Raw genomic sequence first — 15,346 nt, forward strand, 5'->3', positions numbered from 1 at the left:
CTTCCCTGTACTCACTTTTGACTCTCTGCCTCTGGCTGTCCCCAAACACCACATGGAAGACCTGGTACTGACTTGGACATTTAATTATGGCATTCATTCACTGATACTTCTTTTCCAGTTCACTGCTCATTGCTCAATTTCTTCCCCTACAGATACACTGAATCATTTAATCCTGTGACTTTCCTGTTACATACTACCAAACTTTCCCTCCAAAATCCTTATCTTAGTTTTCTGAAAACTATATTCTTTACCTTTCTGCAATCTTGGCTGAAGCTTTTTGTGAATCTGTCTGGGAGCTCAGCATCTCTCACACATCATTTACATTCTGGATCCAGATAAGGAATAAAACTTCATATACTCTCCCTCTGGCAGCCCACCTGCATTTGTTGCCATGACGGATACGCAAAGATCTGCACCTATGAGCACCTCCAAAACCTGTCAGATGCACCTACTGACTACCAATTTGTGTACTTGCTGTTCAACCCTACCTCTTGGTAAAAGAAAACATTCACATTCAGGTTTCAACTACAATTTGACAAAATGTCATACAACAACAATTGAAAATTTCTCCACTCACAAGCACAGAGCACACTTGCTTCTATTTACAGAATTTGCAGATGGAACAATGCACAATACAATAGTTGCTCTATATCAATTCACACCACCTAGAGAAACCGTTTGAGGATATTTAAAAAAACAGAACATAAAACATAAGGATAAGCTGTCAATCACCATTAAACAAATAAATTTGCATTGCACAAATTATCAAAACTGAAGATAACTTTTTTAAAATTAAACAAACAAAGCCATTTACTTACCATTGGCAGCCTGGATTGAAGCATCTGGAGATCATCATAACCATAAATCTGCTTAAAGACAGATAAAAATACAACATCATTGTAACACTTTTCTCTGACCAATTTGGGGATTTAAACAGAGTTTGACCTAGGCCTAGTCTATTTTAAAGGTGTACAGCTATACATCACACTGTGCCATCATGGTGCACTGTAGCATTTAAAGGCTAGTAATGCTAAGCTTAAAATGGCTTGTCACTCTGATGTTGTTTCTCAGTGACAGTAGTCCTCTGAGGAGAGTTTCACTGTCCCATCTTCAATACTGTTTTCACAGATGCATCATTCATCCACTTGTGAAAAATCTACAGGGCATTCAGATTTGGGAGTAACAGCAACAGCCTTCTTTGCTGCAATCATTACTTCTGAGAGTAACAGGATTTAAGATTTGATGATGAGTCCACAAAGTAACCTATGGTATCCCCTTGCATTCAGTGTGATACAGAAAGGTGATTAGAATAAAGTTTCCATGCAAAAAAACAGATAACCAAAATGTGTTGATCCTGGTCAGACATCAAAAAGCTATGTGCAATCTTTCAAAGTATGACAGACAGGACACATGGTACATTTCAACCATTACTATAGTAAATCTATTCCAGTAACACAAACCTGAATGAGTCTAATTTTACTCAAAGGCCCTAAAACCTGATATGACTGAAAACCATAGCAACATGCATGTTTAGCTTCAACAGCAGCCACATAAGTCTGTACCAACAGTTCTACAGTTTACTACCAGCAGCAAACCCCCACTGAATATATTTCATATATTCTTCAGCATTTGGAACAAGAATTCTAGGTGCAACATGTGCCAACAGAAATGCCTTGGCATAGACAGCAGCAGCTCGCGAGGGCCCATTTGCACCAAGGGTTAAGCAATTGAGGACAGGAACAATTAAATTGCTTACTGGGTAGGCAGGCAGAAGTCCTCCAGGTCCCACAATATACTGGTTATGCAACAAGGGCGGTACACCTTGGGGCAGGTTTGGGGGAGCTTTGCCTGTAGAATCAAAACACAGACACTTTAACAAGCCTTTAGAAAACAAAAGGCTTCAGCATCCAGACAAGATAGCTCACAAGCCCTGGCAGCTGCACTCTCATAGCTCGTAAAGAGCAGAACTACACAGAAGAATTTTGTGCTGGTTGATGAATATGCTCAAAAGAGCCTGAAGAGTTTAACCATGCCTCAAGGAAGGGAAAGCACAGGCTACTTCAGACTGAAGAGTCCCATCAGAGAACAGTTTGATTTTGCCATTTACTTTGTCCAAGAGGATTACAAGAATTACAGAAACTTCTCCTTTCCTCAGTCGTCTCCTCAAGGTAAAATTTAGGCACTGTTCTCAATCTAAGAAAGCAAATTCCCTCCTTCCATTTTCTGCTCTTGTCAACACATTTCCCCTTACCACCAGCAATAGACTGGAAAGCACTAAATGTTGCCAGCGTACTTTTTGTGGGTGACTTACTGCAGCTGAGAATAGGAAAGAGAGTAAGATTGAAACAGCTTCAGTTGCCTCCATGAAGCAGTGCTAGGAAGCAGAAGAGTAAAAAAAAATGCACTTTGGCCAGTCATCAAGACACTTAATTTACAAGATATGGGAATGAGAAATCCTTCTGTTAAAATCATTCACTTCCTTCCATAGGATTTCCTTTTAGCAGTTCAGGTTGATTCGAGAAGCAAAAGAGAATTCAGCATTACTTTCACTTCAGTGCAAGAAGCCTCCCCATCTTCTATTTTGCTGTGGAATGACCCAGACATCAGACACTTTTTTCCTTTCTGTAGATGTGGCAGTAGGGATGTGGCATATGGTAATGAGGACACTGCAGTGTATTTTGATACTGCCAAATGAATTCAAGCCACAGAGAATACTGAAATTAAAGCTAATGTGAACTCATAGCCAAGAGCTGATCACAACCTGGAATAAAAACTGGGTGAATCTCCTAGCCCAAAACTTCCACAGTCTGAACTGCCCTATTATCTATTTATAAAGTTCTTTGGGGATGGGATATCTTATATAAATGCCACATAACACCCTAACAAATATTTCAAATATAAAATAAGGTTGCCTGGTTTTGTGTAAGACAGCAAATAAAGCATGCTGAAAATGCTAGTCAAGAGTGTGGATTTCTTAGCATAGTTATGGCTGGTGAGATGCTCAACTGACAGCCCTGCTGACTGAAGTCCTCTGTCTATCCACATGTCACATTAATATTGCGAACCTGAAGACACTAAGGGAGCTGCCCGTGTGGTAGCAGCTGGTATAGACACACTGGTAACGCTCAGGCCAAGGCTGTTTGTAGTGTTCATACTGCTTGCCATGCTGACAACTGAAGAGGTGGTGCTAGTGGCTGAGGTTGAAGCAGTTGAAAAGGTTGTTGAGGGCTGGAGCGAAGTTGTGTTCTCAACACTAGTGTGCTAGAAAGGAGACAAAAAGAATGAGGATCACAGAGCAAATAAACCACTGTGGAAGATCCTTGGGGAAAAAAACCTAACCAAACCAAAAAAACCCCAACTACAATCTTTTAAGTAAGAGCAGTACATGCAAAAGATATGCATTATCTATATACCAAGCAAGCAACTAAGTTGCGTGCTTGTGAATTTTAAGTATTCAAAGAAAATTATTACAAGAGTTAAATTCAAACTGCTATATCATCACAAAAGTATACCACAGTAACTCAAATGTCACTCCATTGCATTATTTCTTGCTCTTTGCTTGTATACTCCTCCAAGCTAGTACTTATCTTAAACTCCTATATTCTTCCAAAAGACAGTATTTGTTTTCAAAATACAGGACACTGCTCTCGTGATTTCTCCAACACACTTGTGGAATTTAAAAAGTTAAAACTGTAGTGCCCCACAACAGAGTCCATGTGGTAAACTCAAACACAGACCAGATGTATTACAGGAACACATGAGGATAAAGTAGTTCCTAGATTGAATCCAGCACAATACAGTGCCTTAGCTGTAAGCCAATCACACTTGCAAAACAGTGTCATCAACACATAGAAGCCAAAACAACTCTGACAAGAAAAGAAGGACATTTGGATAAGTATGAATTTTTAAGTTACATATTTAGTAGGGATGGAGCATTACAAACCAAAATACAGGCATAAAGAAAAGCGGTAACCTATCTGCACACCCCATCTGGGATTGTACAGAAGTACCCCATCACAGAACAAGGCAGTGACTCTCTCATTTTTGTTTGTGAAACCTCATCTAGAGCACTGTGTTCACTACCATTTGCCTTGTTATCGCAAATGCATTAAATACATAGATGACAACAATGCCATATGGTAAACTCTAAAATCATCTGTCATAAGGCATTTCTCATGACATGTACCATTCCATCACCTGCATTTTGCCAGCTAACCTCTCCAGTTGAGACTGCTAACAGTCCACATTTTGGAGCAGTTTCAGACAGCCACTTCCAAAGATTTTTAAATTTTTTTTTAATATATGTGTTACAAAAAATTCTTTCTTTATTTCACCCTCCCTTGCTGGCACAGAAGTTTCCTCTGCAGTTGTGTGATTGGCAAGTCTCTGTAATAGCTGTTCCTGATCTAGTACGAATCACAAGTGGTAAAGACTTTTTTTACCACAAGAGGGCTGGCAGTCATTCTTCCCTGAGATAAGGCTCATTTCAGTTCTTTGTGTACTGGGACACAACGAACATTAAGAGAGGGTCTTAATTATCAGATAAACTGACTATATGCCAAACAGCTGTTGAAACGCAAACAGGACTTACTGCATGTGATGTGCTTGAAGACAACACTGAGGCAGGGGAGAGGCTGCTCTGATGATTGGAAAGGGAGCTAGAAAGAAATTGCAAAGAAATAATAAAATTTAATTTTTCCTAGAACTATTTTAAGTATGTACATGTATGTATATATACACATATATATACACACAGAGTAGATATTAGGATATTAGTTGAAGAATAAAAATTGTAGGGGTGTGTATATACATACACACACAGAGTAGGATATTAAAGGAAAAAATGCCTGTAGGGGTGTGTGTATATACATATATATGTGTATGTGTAGATATATACACACACCCCTACAGACAATTTTTTCTTTAACTAATATCCTACTACCTTTAAATGAAAAAAACTGAAGTACAGAGAGAATCATAACTAACAAGAAGCATCTAAAACACCATTTACTTGTAATTATCGATTTACTATATTTTTAGAAAAGCAATAGTTGCTACAAGAATTATGTAGCAATGACTCCAAGACACATGAAGTCCAAAACCAGAAGAAGGTTCACACAACACGTGCTTTGTTTCTCATTCCTTCCCTGAGCAACTGCTGCTGCCTGCCACAGGGCAATGACATTAATCAGGTTAGGCAGTACTTTGGTTTGACTCACTATGGTATTTCTCACGTCTTAACCTGCATAACATTAGTTCAACCAATTAGAACTGCATGGTATTTGCCCCATAACTTTGCCAAAAGCCCCCAACACATTCTCAAAAGACAGGGCTCAGAAAACCCCCAGCAAATGAAAAGCATCTGTGAAAGCCCAAAAATTAGCCATACTACTACAGAATCTGGCAATTTAATCAAGGCCAGTTCATACCACCACGCTCCACCAAAAGCCATTTCCTATTTGAAAAGATGAATCAGAACTATCAGTTCAGTTTTATACGTACATTGTATAGAATGAAAATAAAGAATCCCTTGCTGAAAAACATCTGCAGATAATTAATTTTAGGAAGCAACTCTGCTTTAGCACCACCTTTTTTCCCTAGCTGACCAGGCCTGTGAGCTTTTGGCAGTAACAGCAGCACCGACACTCATCTGTAATCCAAAGATCTTTAAATGTCTCCCTGAAAGGTGACTAAAACTGCTTCTTAAACATTTACACTGATAAAAGTTATACCTTACATTTGAGGTCAAGAACATAACTTACAGTACAGTACAAAATAAACAGAATGAACACTGAACAAACAAAACCAAGCCATAAAAAACATGTACGGTTTGGTGCTTAAAAAAGCCCCTCCTCATGTGAAATCAGAAGTAAGAGAGATCCTAACCATAACAAATATTTTCGTATTCCCTATGGAAATAGCCACAAGAAAATACAGCAGTTTTCATAGCAAAGCAGTGGGCTAAATTGTATGTCCTAATTTAAGGGCAAACACTTCTGGCAGCTCTTTGAGATGTGAGACCAGAATAAATCATGGCAGTTTCACAGACTAATTTTACTTTGATTCTTTAAAACTGTTCCCCATCTGCAGGAATTACAATGACACCACTTCAGGAAGCAAGGAAAGAAATAGTTCAGTCCAACATACGGTTTTAAACCACTCCCTTGCCCACTCTCCTCAGCTCTTCTAATAAGCCTTAATTCACCATCTGACCTATGGTAGAGACACAGACAAGAGCCACCAGCACAACAACATCACACATGCTCGGAATTCAGGCATCATCTTTTCATGGCACTTGGTATCTGCCCAACAGCACCAACCCTCCAAGTAAAATTTCTACCAACGTACACAGCTTTTGTGGGGAGATGATGTTTCTAATGCAAATGGAACAATTCTCGTTATTTGACATATTTAGCATTTTATTCAACAAAAACCACCAGTGTATTAAAAGAGAATCAACCACGTCCTAGCTGTGAAACAGGGGAAAAAAAACCCTGATATCCCAACAAATTAGTTTCTTACATTAACAAATACAGTACAAGGGTCAGTATTAAAACATAACCAGTATAGTCGCAGGACGTCACCCGCCTGAGGATGAAGCTCAAGTAACAGGCACTGAGAAAAATCAAATAGTACAAATCAGTTAAGCTGTGCTGAATGCACTTCCAGGAACACCAATCTGATATTTCAAAGTGTCTTAAGGAAGACTCTTAGAAAGACTCTTAGTAAAGGAAAAAACACACACTTTCCTTGTAGAACTATTTCTGGGTTTTAATTTTAAGAAATACCAATATAAATGAAACTACACTATTTCAAAATTAGCCAGGAAGTAAACTGTTAGGGAATGGTTTCAAACATACAACACTAAACAAACAGCAGGCACTGTGGACATAGTAGAAAAAAAAAAACAAACCTGGAGGAATCAATTTAGCTAATTTAGCTGGCATGACTGAAGCAAGAGCCCCTTGAAATACAAAGCTGTTTATATACCACAAAAACTTGAGGGCAGCAGCTGCTCTATCATTAAGAGGCAGCCCAGAGCTCATACTTTGCAAACAGAAACATCCTGTTCTCTTCTGAATCTCTCTCCTCAGTCTAGTTTGGGTCAGAAAAGGGGACCCTGAGGTCTGACAGCCCCCAGACACAATCACCCTCACGTTTGCCCTTTCCCCAAAATGGAACCCCTTTCAGTTTATCACAACTCCTACCGTACCTGCTTCACTGGCAAAGGCACCTGCTGGCCAAATCACTGGACTGAGGCAAGCTGGGCAACGTTGCTGCGTGCTGCGATGCTGAAGGCAGAAGCGAAGCAGTGGTGGATACCACACTAGGCAGAGAACCAGCAGAAGGTAGTGAGGGAGAAGGCTCTGCCTTAGGCGCTGGAACTGATGAAATAGCTGCAACAAGTTAAAAAGAGGCACTCAAAGACAAATTCCAGCACACCTGACATCCCAGCCTGGATTCAGGAATACAGTAGTATTCTCCCCTTGGTTTACAAAAATCTGACCATGCAGAACCAGTAACAATATCAAGCAATCTGACTGTTAAGGAAAATTCAAACAGCAACAGAACTATCAGTTTTTTCCTTTAAGGTCTTCACTTCAATAGATTTATAATTTTCACTGCTACACGTGTAGTAAACTACAGTCTTCTGCACTTCACCTCCCACTGCCTGGACCACTAGCTTTTCCTCACAACTCAATACTCAATTTCAAATTCCTTGCATTTGGTTCTGCTAACAGCTGTGCTTTTCAAGGCACCGTACAAATCTGCTTTTACCTACCGCTCTGCTTCTTCACTCCAACCTACACAGCACCTCTGACAATCAAGACTGAGACCACTGGAGTACAAGGGCACATGTAACTTATCGGTTTGGACTACTCAAACATGTAATGCAGTAGAGTAAAAGCAGCTACAATAAAAGGCCACAACTGAGCACAGCATTACGTATTTTGAATGGCTAAAGACTTGTCAAATATTGACTGACTTTATTTGATCTACGTAACAAAAAGTGTTTAGCTTTAATATTACTTTTTAGGCTACATAGAGTAAAACTTGTTTACCACAGATGTGCCTTTCCAAAGGATCACTATACTGAAAAAAGACACTGAACAACTTGACTGCCCAACGTAATTCCCATCAGTTTCTACACTTAATTCTTGTCCTGCACAAATAATATAAAGAATTAGAGGCACTCACCCACCAATAAAACTCAGAGAGTTGAGCCCTGCCTTCTGCTGGGCCATGCTTCTATACCACACCAGAGACCACTACCCAGTGGCTCATCACTAATTTGCAATGCATGTGAAGACAGTTTTAGAATGGTCACCAAACAAAAGTCAGATATACACTTCGAAGTTACACATCACAGGTTTTTCACATTAATGGTTTGGTTTCCTCCCTAAATGACCCAAGTCAGGTTGCTGGATTGGGTGCTATGCAAACAGAAATCAAGTGGTCTTGGCCTTGGCAATAAGTTTGAGGGTAACTGACAACAGAGAAGGAAATTCAAGTGACAAACAGAAACAAAGTTAAGAAGGTGGCAACTGTATCACCTGATACCTCCTGGCAAGATTCATATAAAAATAAGTAAATAACATTTACAACTCTCAATACATTTAAAGCAGGGTTCCCTTCTGGAAGTAGAAAGTAGATGTCCTCAATACAAGGGACAGAAGCACCATCTTCATTAAACCCCTTATAAGATGCCTGAACACAATGTGCAAGACAAAGAAAACCAGGAGACAAGTAGGATGGTCAGAATTACAACACATCAGTCATGCTTTGAACTAAGGGTTTAAGAAGCATGAGAGAATATCAAAATCGTTTGGATGCATGAACTACATACGATGAATCCAAAACATAACATTACACCAGCTACTAGGAAGAAAATTAACTCTATCCCAGCCAAAACCAGGACAGCTTGAGATACAGAAAAAACCCAGAAGTGTTCTCAAAAGAGAACTGGCATAGAAAAAAGGACTAATAATGCCATTACAGAATAACTACAAAAATACTACAAATTCTCAGATCTTTGTTTACTATAGCAAGAAGACAAGTCCTGTAGTGAATTTCATAAACTGTTTATTAATTCTGTAGATGAGAGTAAGAAAGTTTTCCACTTGAAAAGTTGTCTTTATATATAACAATCTTTTAAGTGGTAACTCTTGGGCATATACGCTCCTCCTGCTCATTTAAATTAAACTTGGCACTAGCAAAACACTGTTCACAGGTCTGAATACTCTACTTCTTTTTACTCAGAAGTATTAAAAAAAAAAAAAGGCTGCCCCACTAATGACCTACCTGAAGAGATGTTTAAGAGGAGGATAGACCTAAAAATGAAGTGTTGGAATTCCAAAAGATGTTAATTCACACTGCTGCCCTTGCAAACTTCCACAGAGCAGCACATAAAGGTCAGAATAGCGAATACTATAATTATTTTAACTGCAGGAAGAGAGCTGTAGGGGTGCTACAAGTAAAACACCACATTAGAAACAGACCAAGATGATGGTAACAGTAACGGCTGTATCAGACCAAGTACTGTTATTGTTACTCCACCGCAAGGCAGCAAGTTACCCAGCAGAGGGAGCATGTTAGTTACCCTTATTCCCCACAGTCTTGTAACGGGGCATACGTAACACTATACCCAGTGAGAGGTGCATTCAAACAATGTGACTTTGTTTCATTACAGCCAAGTGCTACTCACAGCTTCCCAACTGAGAATTGGAAGAATTCTAAGCAATTTTATATTAATTTTTAATCGTATATGTTATTTTAATTTTATATTAAATAAATTTTGGCAAGTAAATTCAAAAGGAAAAGCAGCAGCAAAGCTGCTTCTCTAATTCTAAGACTGCTTAGGTTTGTATATTTAGTAGGACTGCTTTCACACTTCAGTTTTAGGCAAGAAACAAGCAGTGTATCCTATGTGAGTATAAAATAAACTCAAATGGATCAGCCAAAAATTAGTCAGGGAGAACAATACAAAACCTTAAACCCGATGTCACTGGAACAGTTGTGCACACAGCAAGTAGTAAGGAAAGATCAGAAAGCCCTGTGCACAACCAAGCTTTGTAAACTTACTGTCAAGAGTTGCCTGTGTTCTAACTCCACTGTGCCCATTCTGTAAACAAAGGAGAATTGAATGAATAAATCATCTTAGAGGCATATTAAGTTTTCAGACTGAATCACACATCAAACATGCTTCATGCAAAATTCTATATTCATTCTAAATTGAAAGACAAAAAGGCAGAAAATTAACTTTTTTACTGCCTTTAACAAAACCACATAATAGTTGTCTCAAGTGCAAGGTGTCCTGAACATACAGAATCCCATACACTGCCCATACTACACCCATCAGCCGGAGACCTTCCCATGTATTGTATATAACACAAACTTCAGGTTCACACCGATATGAAAGAAAGAATTTCATTAACATATAGGAAATGGTTGTGCTTTTGATCTAATGCAACTCACAATTTTAACTATCCAAGTTACACAGAGACGCCAATTTTTTTCCATTGAAAGATAAGACTTGAGAAGCACCAGTTGTTTTTTGGATAACGCTGGAGTACAGAAGTGGATAGTTACGCTTGATCCTCACCAGTACATACGAGCTAGTGCAGAAGACAAGTGTGACTGAGCCATTACATAACAAAGGCCAGAAGTAAACAAACTTACAAACTCTCACAAGTTCCTTAAACATTTAATAAATTAAGTTCTCTTAAAACAAACCTATATTCCATACACAAAGAGAGTAGGTCCCAAGAGAGATCCTCTCTGCCCTAGATCAGACCTCTCCCTATGCTTTTTAAAATAAAACATGAAATTAATTCCCACTGGTGTCTATAGCCAACAGAACAGTGATGCTGGAAGGGCCACAAACAGCTTGGGATCCATTTGCTAGGTGCCATATAAATTTAATAAATAATATACCTTTGGATAAAAAGTGTCAAGTTATGGTAAAATATGATTACTAATATTTACATACAGAGATAGCTCCTTTTTTAAAATCTCAGCTTTAGGGAAGGAAACTCAAGTAGAATGTTAAGTGTTACTAAGAAAAAAGATCAAACAGCAATTTAAGATGTCAAAACCCATAAGGTCAGAGGCTCTTATATCCCATATACAGTATGGCCAAAAACGGCTACACAATAGGAAAAGTAAAAACAAATAACAGAGTGGGCTTGGGAATCAAGAATACCACTTGGCTTCGTTAAAAGTATTAACATAGCAGGGTCTAACAAGTGTGTGTGTGAGTGTGTGTATATATATATATATTAAATATATATATATGTCTATATATATATACAAGTCTAACAGATAAGAGTATTTCACCTTTTTCAAGGTCTTATTTCTGAAATTCACTCACCGTAACTGCAACAGGGGTTGATTCAGATGGAGCCATGGAGCTTTGGTACGCTATCCTACTATGCACTGAAGTCTGGTCATAGGAGGAAGTTGTTGTTACTGGGCTAGTGCTCTGGGATGAGCAGGTCAGACTGGAAGAGGTGATGGCAGAGGTTGTGTAGGTGGACTCCTGTACTGTATTGGGTATTGGCAAAGAGGTATTCAAAGGATCACTGGAAAAAGTAAAAATTATTTATCATCTTGGTAAATGATAACTTGAACATCTTCATGAAAAGATCAGCTCCTATACAGTTATCTCAAACTACCTTAAACATGCAGTCAAATCTACATTATTTATAGTAGAAAATCAAATAATGAAAAAAATAGTTAATTTTGCTTTGGTACCCAGTAATCACAGCTTCAAAACCATCGGCTGCACTAAGCACCATTCACCTTCCTCCTGCCTGCCCAACCAAAGCAAGAGTTTACACACAAGCACTTTCCAGTCATGTTATTTTCACCTTGTCAAAGGATAAATTAATGATCATAATCTCTCTATTTTTAAACAACTAGATCCATAAAGTCTGGTATATGATGAGCAACACCCAGTCTCTTTTTACAATAGAATTCTAACGTGACAGTAGCAGTCTAACAGAATGAACTATGCAAAGAGGAAAAAATACTTTAAAACATGCAGCAGTGTTTTACTTTCTAAACAGCTTAAACTACTGATAGAACTACAAGTCAACGTGAAAGTTCATTTTTAGTAGTATTTCTGAATTAACTTCAGGAAGCTTTTTACTGAAGCCAATTTTTCAATGAATAAGGAAGAAAAAAACAGGTTACTGGTACGTTGGCATCTATCATCAGCTATTTCAGCATTTCAGTAAGAGCTTCTGCATACTGAAAGCCTGGCTTCTTTTCTTATCCTGTAGGAGCATCAGATCTGTAATCTGTTGCTAATCTACAAACACACACATTTATGGTACAAGGATCATCTCTCCTGGATCAAAAGCAGAAAAGTTTGTGTTGTGAGGAACAAACCCTCAAACAAACTTAAAAATCCAGACATTTAAACATGAGAAAGCAATTCTATAAAGAGTAGCTTATTATAAGGTTATTTACATTCATGTCCTTTCCAGCTTCACATTGACCCATCCAGAGACATTTTGATTGTCATTAGAAAAGAAATTTCTCCTTTAAGATGCCATCCACAGAAAACCCTTAGCCTTACAAGTCATCATATCTCCCCCATCCATTACATGTTAACTGTCCCTTGATGGTTTTGGCACAAACTTGACCTCCTAAAGACCACATGTAAGTATGCACAAGGGGAACTCACACATACTTTACAGATTTTGAGTACAAGCTATTGTTGTTCGCCTGGCTGGTATTCTCACTGCTTGAAGTTGATCCAAACTCTGGGAGTGCAGGCTCTGATCCAAACTCCAGAGCTCCAAACTGAACATTTAACCCTGTCACATCTGCTGATCCAGGCATCTCCACTGCAGAGGCAGGAATCTTAAAGGAGGGAAAAAAAGCCGTAATTCCTTTGCATGCATTACATGTATTAGATACCAGTAACTGACACCCTCTCCTTCCTTAACTACATGTTTCTTTAGTTACTGCCTCAGCCTTCCCTGCTAACTAGATCTGTGACAACCCTCCAGTTTGCATCACATAAATTAACTACATTCTTGTAACCTGATATTAATTCATTGATTCTGTGCTCTGATCTGGAGCTGAAAAAGTAAGCCATACTGTTCTACAATATCAAAGTGTCATCCATGTCCATTCACCTTCAGCCAACATTCATCTTGTGGCTACTATGTCAAACCAGAATCACTCAGCAACAGTTATTTTCCACATGGAGCAATCAGCTATGTGCTTGGGAAAGACAACATCACTGCATTTTGGACCTAAAAACTATCCAGCTTAGAATTTCCTGCTTTAGAAACAAGAAATATACCATGGTCTTTGTGCTCCTTCTCCCTAGCAACTTACATATAGAATAGAATCACATAAGTTGGAAAAGATCTTTAAGATCATAGAGTCCAACTGTAAACCTAGCACTGCCAAATCCACCACTAAACCATGTTCCTAAGTGCCACATCTACACTTTTAAATACCTCCAGGGACGGTGACTCCACTGCTTCCCTGGGCAGCCTGCTCCAATGCTTGACAACCCTTTCAGTAAAGAAATTTTTCCTAATATCCAATCTAAACCTCCCCCGGTGCAACCTGAGGCCATTTCCTCTTGTCCTATCACTAGTTACTTGATAGAAGAGACCAGTACCCACCCTGCTACAACCTCCTTTCAGGTAGTTGTAGAGAGCGATAAGGTCTCCCCTCAGCCTCCTTTTCTCCAGGCTAAACAACCCCAGTTTCCTCAGCCGCTCCTCAGAAGACTTGTGCTTTAAACCCTTCACCAGTTTTGTTGCCCTTCTCTGGACACACTCCAGCACCTCAAAGTCTTTCTTGTAGTGAGGGGCCCAAAACTGAACACAGTATTCGAGGTGCGGCCTCACCAGTGCCGAGTACAGGGGAACAACCACCTCCCCGTTCCTGCTGTCCACACTATTCCTGACACAAGCTTTTGTGTGTTTTTACATTTACTAAGAACAAACTACCACTCAATTACCCACCTTGGATGCTGGAGTTATCCTCCGTTTTGGTGGTTTTATCTGTTTCTGCTGGGTTTGATGGGCAGTCACTGCCTGGTTATCCATAGATATAGTGGGGAGCTGTAACATTTTGCTAACAGCTGTAGAGGTGTCTACTGGAGATGGCTCTCGGAGTTTTATCTGGGAGAACGACTCCAGTCCAGGAGGAGGAACAGGAACTGCCTGCGTTTGTTGTTGCTGTCGCTGGGTCAGCTGGCTCAGAACTGGGGATGGTTCAGGCTGGGATTTAAAGTCTGGTCAGTGTTGGGAAAAAGAAAAATCAAAATTAAAGCATTAAACTCTGCTCTTCACGCTTCTACTCTTATGAAAGAATCTGGGTGACTTGACATACTCGACAGCTATGATTTCATAGTGTGTGCAAGTCTCTTTCAGACCTCACACAAGTTTCACATTGAACATTACCACTGCAGTAATAAGGCCAACATTTTATATTCTCTACTTTAAATAAACAGCTGTGGACAAGCATTATGCGGCTTTTTTCAAAAATGTGAAACAAAACCTATCTATACAGTCACATAATACTATCACACATTAGTCCTCAAAAATGGTTACAGATTATTTTAATCAAACACTGCCACTTTCACTGCAATTAGCTGTGCTGATAAAATGTGATTACTTCCAAGAGATCTGAAGTTGCAATTTAGAGGTATTATGAGTTAGGATTTCCTGCCCCTACAAAGGAGAAGATTTTCAACACAAATAGGAAGTCATCTACCACCTCAGTCTGCCTGAAAGTCAAGAGACACTGGACACAGCTTTTTTCCAAGCCTTCCCCTTTCATATTTTTCAGATGCTGAAAGCCATGCAGTGGCTCAGAGCAGTGGTGAACAAATGTATGAGATCCACAGCGTTTGCAATGTGAAGGTTTTTTTATTCAGTTGGTAAAGTGCGTTAGAAAGCAACTTAAAACATACGTAAACATTTTTTCATAACTGCTGTGTGTCAAAGATTATAACTGCTACCAGATTGGCTGCTTATCTATCTGGAAACATATACACATACACATGAGAGAGATGCAAGAGCTGTCACTCTTCACAGTGAGTATACTTCTAGGAACTGCACTGCAAAAACCAAGTTTGTGTCACTTTCACTGTTTCTACTAATTTTGCTCAATCAAATGAGAAATCTATAGAATTTTGAAGAGACAAAATGGGTAACCTGCATCATTCTCAGCATACTAAGGAAAGAACACTGAGATGTGATGCACGTTATGAAGAAATTATATAGTCCTCATTCAAAATTCATCTAACGGTTAATAAGAGAAAAATCGGGGGGGGGGGGGGGGGGGGGGGGGGGGGAGAAAAAAAAAGGGA

The 15,346-nt window shown here is 39.1% G+C and overlaps 1 protein-coding gene across 1 annotated transcript in view; it reads right to left on the reverse strand.

Annotated features, from left to right (window-relative positions):
* Nucleotides 1-656: 656 nt before the first annotated feature.
* UBAP2 (ubiquitin associated protein 2) overlaps nt 657-15,346 on the reverse strand; it is a 78,499-nt gene continuing 63,809 nt past the window's right edge. The window contains 10 exon segments of the mRNA XM_010569315.1: nt 657-665; nt 819-866; nt 1,757-1,848; nt 3,066-3,261; nt 4,592-4,658; nt 7,214-7,397; nt 10,084-10,123; nt 11,372-11,582; nt 12,692-12,870; nt 13,995-14,266. Of these exon segments, the coding sequence (XP_010567617.1) occupies nt 657-665; nt 819-866; nt 1,757-1,848; nt 3,066-3,261; nt 4,592-4,658; nt 7,214-7,397; nt 10,084-10,123; nt 11,372-11,582; nt 12,692-12,870; nt 13,995-14,266 (1,298 nt within the window).

This window comes from Haliaeetus leucocephalus, unplaced genomic scaffold (assembly GCF_000737465.1).
Source record: "Haliaeetus leucocephalus isolate CR32 unplaced genomic scaffold, Haliaeetus_leucocephalus-4.0 Scaffold269, whole genome shotgun sequence".
NCBI lineage: Eukaryota > Metazoa > Chordata > Aves > Accipitriformes > Accipitridae > Haliaeetus > Haliaeetus leucocephalus.